Source organism: Athene cunicularia, unplaced genomic scaffold, assembly GCF_003259725.1.
Source record: "Athene cunicularia isolate RWA unplaced genomic scaffold, athCun1 SCF_47, whole genome shotgun sequence".
Taxonomy (NCBI): domain Eukaryota; kingdom Metazoa; phylum Chordata; class Aves; order Strigiformes; family Strigidae; genus Athene; species Athene cunicularia.
In genome coordinates this window covers 51,635-54,917 of record NW_020799476.1, presented here as the reverse complement: position 1 = coordinate 54,917, position 3,283 = coordinate 51,635, and the positions used below count along the sequence as shown (strand labels likewise).

Here is a 3,283-nt window from a genome sequence, read left to right as displayed (position 1 = left end):
AACGGTTAGGTTGGAAAAGGAGGGAACGCTGGCAGGGAAAGCTGCTGCTCTGACTGTGCGAGCACAGGAGGCGGTCGCGGCTCAAATGACACGCGGGGAAGGGAAGCGACGCGACCGAACAGGAACCTCACAAAATCCTTTTTCAACCCTCAGCCCAGGTCCAAGTGAAAGAACGAGGCTCTGCTTAACAAATCCGAGCTTCAAAACCCTCCACGCGGCCAAGAGGGCGTCCTCTGGAAACCCTCCTGTCCCCAGGAGATCCCCCTCCCTCTCCAGCACTGCACGGAAATTTCTGCCAGATCCACTCAAGTTTTTCTACCTGCCAACCTCCCTAAAACCATCCTGCCCCCAGCCCCCAGCTCCCTGCAGCTGAGGGAGGGACACGCTTCCCAACCTGGGGGCTTTTTTTCACAAAGCTGTTGGCCAGCAAGCCCCATCTCTACAAAACCGAGCAGCACCGTCACTAAACCTTTCCCAAATCTTTATCACAAGGCAGCAAACCCCCTCCGGCTGCCGGGAAGGGCCAATAGTCCCTTGGGAATGGCCACTGGCCACCATGGGAAGCACAAGTCGTCTGCAGAAGGCAAAACGCTCCTCCCCGAGAGGCGTGTTGGATGACTGGGAGGCGGTGGTGGCTTAGTGGAGATGGATTTGGTCACCCACCGCTCAAATACCGATCAGCAAGGGCTGAGTTTCAAGAGCCCGGGCGCAGGGGAATGCGCCCCGGGCTCTGCAGTATGTGACGGCGGTAGCAGGGAGGGGTTTCTGTCCGCAGGTTGTAAATCATCCCCTTATTTTCCCTTTTAAAATTGAGGCCCTGCAGATTTCCCAAAGAGCGGCTGCTCGCTAGAGACTGGCAAGAATTCCTCTGCTCTGAATCAGAGGGATTCCCAGCGGGATTTCTGCTGCGCCGAGCCCGCAGGGCCGGAGCTTCGGGAACTGCTGCGACAAGGGGCAGCGCTTCTCCCGCCCGCCTTCCCCTTCTGAGGAGGGAGGTTTGGCCTGGGGCTCCACCGGAATAAAACTGAATTACTGCAGGAAAAGGCGCTCGGACTGACAGGCCGGAGCCCTTTCGAGCTAATCCCAAATATTTTAGGTGTCACCTCGGGGAGAGGAGCAGATCCCAGCCAGGTGCCTTCTATAGAATCGTTTGCTAAAGCAGCAGATGCAGGTTGGCAAGAAGTTGAAGAAAAAAAAAAACCAACAGCAAACTCTGGGAAGGAGACAGTTGTGAAAGGAAAAACCAAACCAACCCTATCTTCAACGAAAGGACCTGCTTTTGAAAGGACAGGCTAACTTAGAATTGTACCAAAGTCAACGACCCAAGTTGCCTGGGACTGTTTTTGTTTCTTTTAATCCCCCCGCAGAGGTTTGCCTCTCGTGGAGGAGAGGTCAGCTGTACATCACAACACTTCATATATGCACTAGCAGTTAGATTGGTTTCTAAATTAAAAAAAGATGGACTTTTTATATATTGAACATAAATAAAAAAATTACAAAATGGTCACCTTTCTTACAGAACGGATGCAAACTGGATTATGAACGTGCCTCCAGGTGAAGTTGGTTTCTCCCCTGCCCCCACCCCATCCCAATAATAAATAAATAAAATTCATTAAGTTTTGGATCCTTTAGTGGTGCAGATTGGGCGCTCGGAGCGTTACTGGGTTTTCTTCCCTGTGCCGTTCTTGTCCGCAGAGTTTGTTGAGGTTACCAAGTTCACGGGCCCGTCTGAGTGCAGTGAATCCTTGCGGGGGGGCATGCGCTCGTTAATGCGATCCAGCCCTCGGGCTTCTTCGAAGCTGCGGATCTTGTGCTGCGGCGAAAACCCGCGGATGGCTGCGGAGAGAAAGGCCCAGAAAGAAAAAAAAGTCAGTTTGAGTCACAGGCGCCCGGACGGGAGCCCTTTAGCACACGGCAGACACGCACGGGACAGGGTCGGGGTGACAGAAAGCATGTGTCTGGCTGTGGGAACCACGAGATGGGTCTGTAGGTGATTTTTTTTTTTTTTTTGGCTTTGCTGTGGTTTTTAGGGATCACGGTGCAGCTGGGGAGTTGGACCGTGCTAAGTCACAGCAGCAAAATGCAGCACCCAGACCGCAGCGACTTGCTCTGCTCCCTAAATCTCTCTTTGAATACTTTAGCAGCAGGAACTTGGAAGACCAGACAAGTGCTCAATGTCCCCAGACAGGGAAATCTCAGGAAACTTTCAAAGCTGAAAAAACACGATACAAAAAAAAAAAAAAAAAAAAAAAAGGCAAACCCAAAAACAACACGACAAAGACACCACCACAAGGCTTTCACTCCGACACAAAAACCACACACTGCAACACCAGGAGAGGGAAACTGCTAGTCCTCGGGTCGCAAATGCAACGCTTCTTGCATGACCAGGAGACACACAGGCAGCCTCAGGAGGGACAGAATCCCACCAAGGGCGGGCTTATCCCTGTTTCATCACTACGAGGCCGAGTAGATCATCCTTGCGGTGATGATACGGACCAAATGTTTGACTTCTACATATTACGGATAAGAAAAAAAAAAAAAAGGGGGGGGTTGTGCCAAATGTTTTTAGCGAGGACTTGGCTGCGTTACAAATCAACTTCCCTCGGCAATCAGAAAGTTCTCTCGCAGAGGTACGGCCCCATTTATCAATAGCTGAATGGAGATATCGAGGAGAAAAACCTCCCCAGGCCATCACCTCGGGAATCTCTTTCTACACGAACTACAGGGTGAAAACTGCTCCTCCCCACTGGGACCACCTCGGCCCACGTGTGGGGAAGGCAAGGATGACATCAGAGCCTCGTGATCCGCCGTTTTCTAGATGATTTTTGACCGAGCGTGCTGGCGGCCTTCACCGGATCGAGTTACCCAGGGGATGAGCTCAGCCACGAGGCAGCTGAGATCAGATCGCAGGACCCCAACGCCCCGAGGTCTCGAGAGGGCACTCTGGGAATAACGGCATCGCACGAAGCAATAGCCTCACTAAGGCTAAAATAGACTTGAAGCAGCCCACTGTGTATTTTTTTGCTTCCCAGCAGGGGCCCATCCTCCCCCACTTCTGGTGATGCAAGAGTAAAAAGCTTCCATAAGGCTGATAAAGCTCTTTAAAATTAGCGCACGCACACACAGAGATGATTTGAGTCTCTCGCCGGATTCTAGCCATACCTTCCCGTGCCTCTACCGCTTCTACTGTGGCTGCAATACAGAAGAACAGTGGCATGCAAAAAATGAAGACAGAAAAAAAAAAAAAAAAAAAAAAAAAAAAAAAAAAAAAAAAAAAAAAAAA

At 51.0% G+C, this 3,283-nt stretch overlaps 1 protein-coding gene across 4 annotated transcripts in view; it reads right to left on the bottom strand.

Annotated features, from left to right (window-relative positions):
* Positions 1 to 799: 799 nt before the first annotated feature.
* Positions 800 to 3,283, bottom strand: part of PPP3CC (protein phosphatase 3 catalytic subunit gamma) — a 24,689-nt gene continuing 22,205 nt past the window's right edge. For 2 of the 4 annotated variants that reach the window (XM_026867467.1, XM_026867468.1), the window contains 2 exons: positions 3,163 to 3,192; positions 800 to 1,836 (listed from right to left, as the gene is read on the bottom strand). In XM_026867467.1, the coding sequence (XP_026723268.1) occupies positions 1,658 to 1,836; positions 3,163 to 3,192 (209 nt within the window). In that variant the 3' untranslated portion in view covers positions 800 to 1,657. The remainder of the gene's footprint in view (positions 1,837 to 3,162; positions 3,193 to 3,283) is intronic. The other 2 variants (XM_026867469.1, XM_026867470.1) reach the window with 1 other exon arrangement.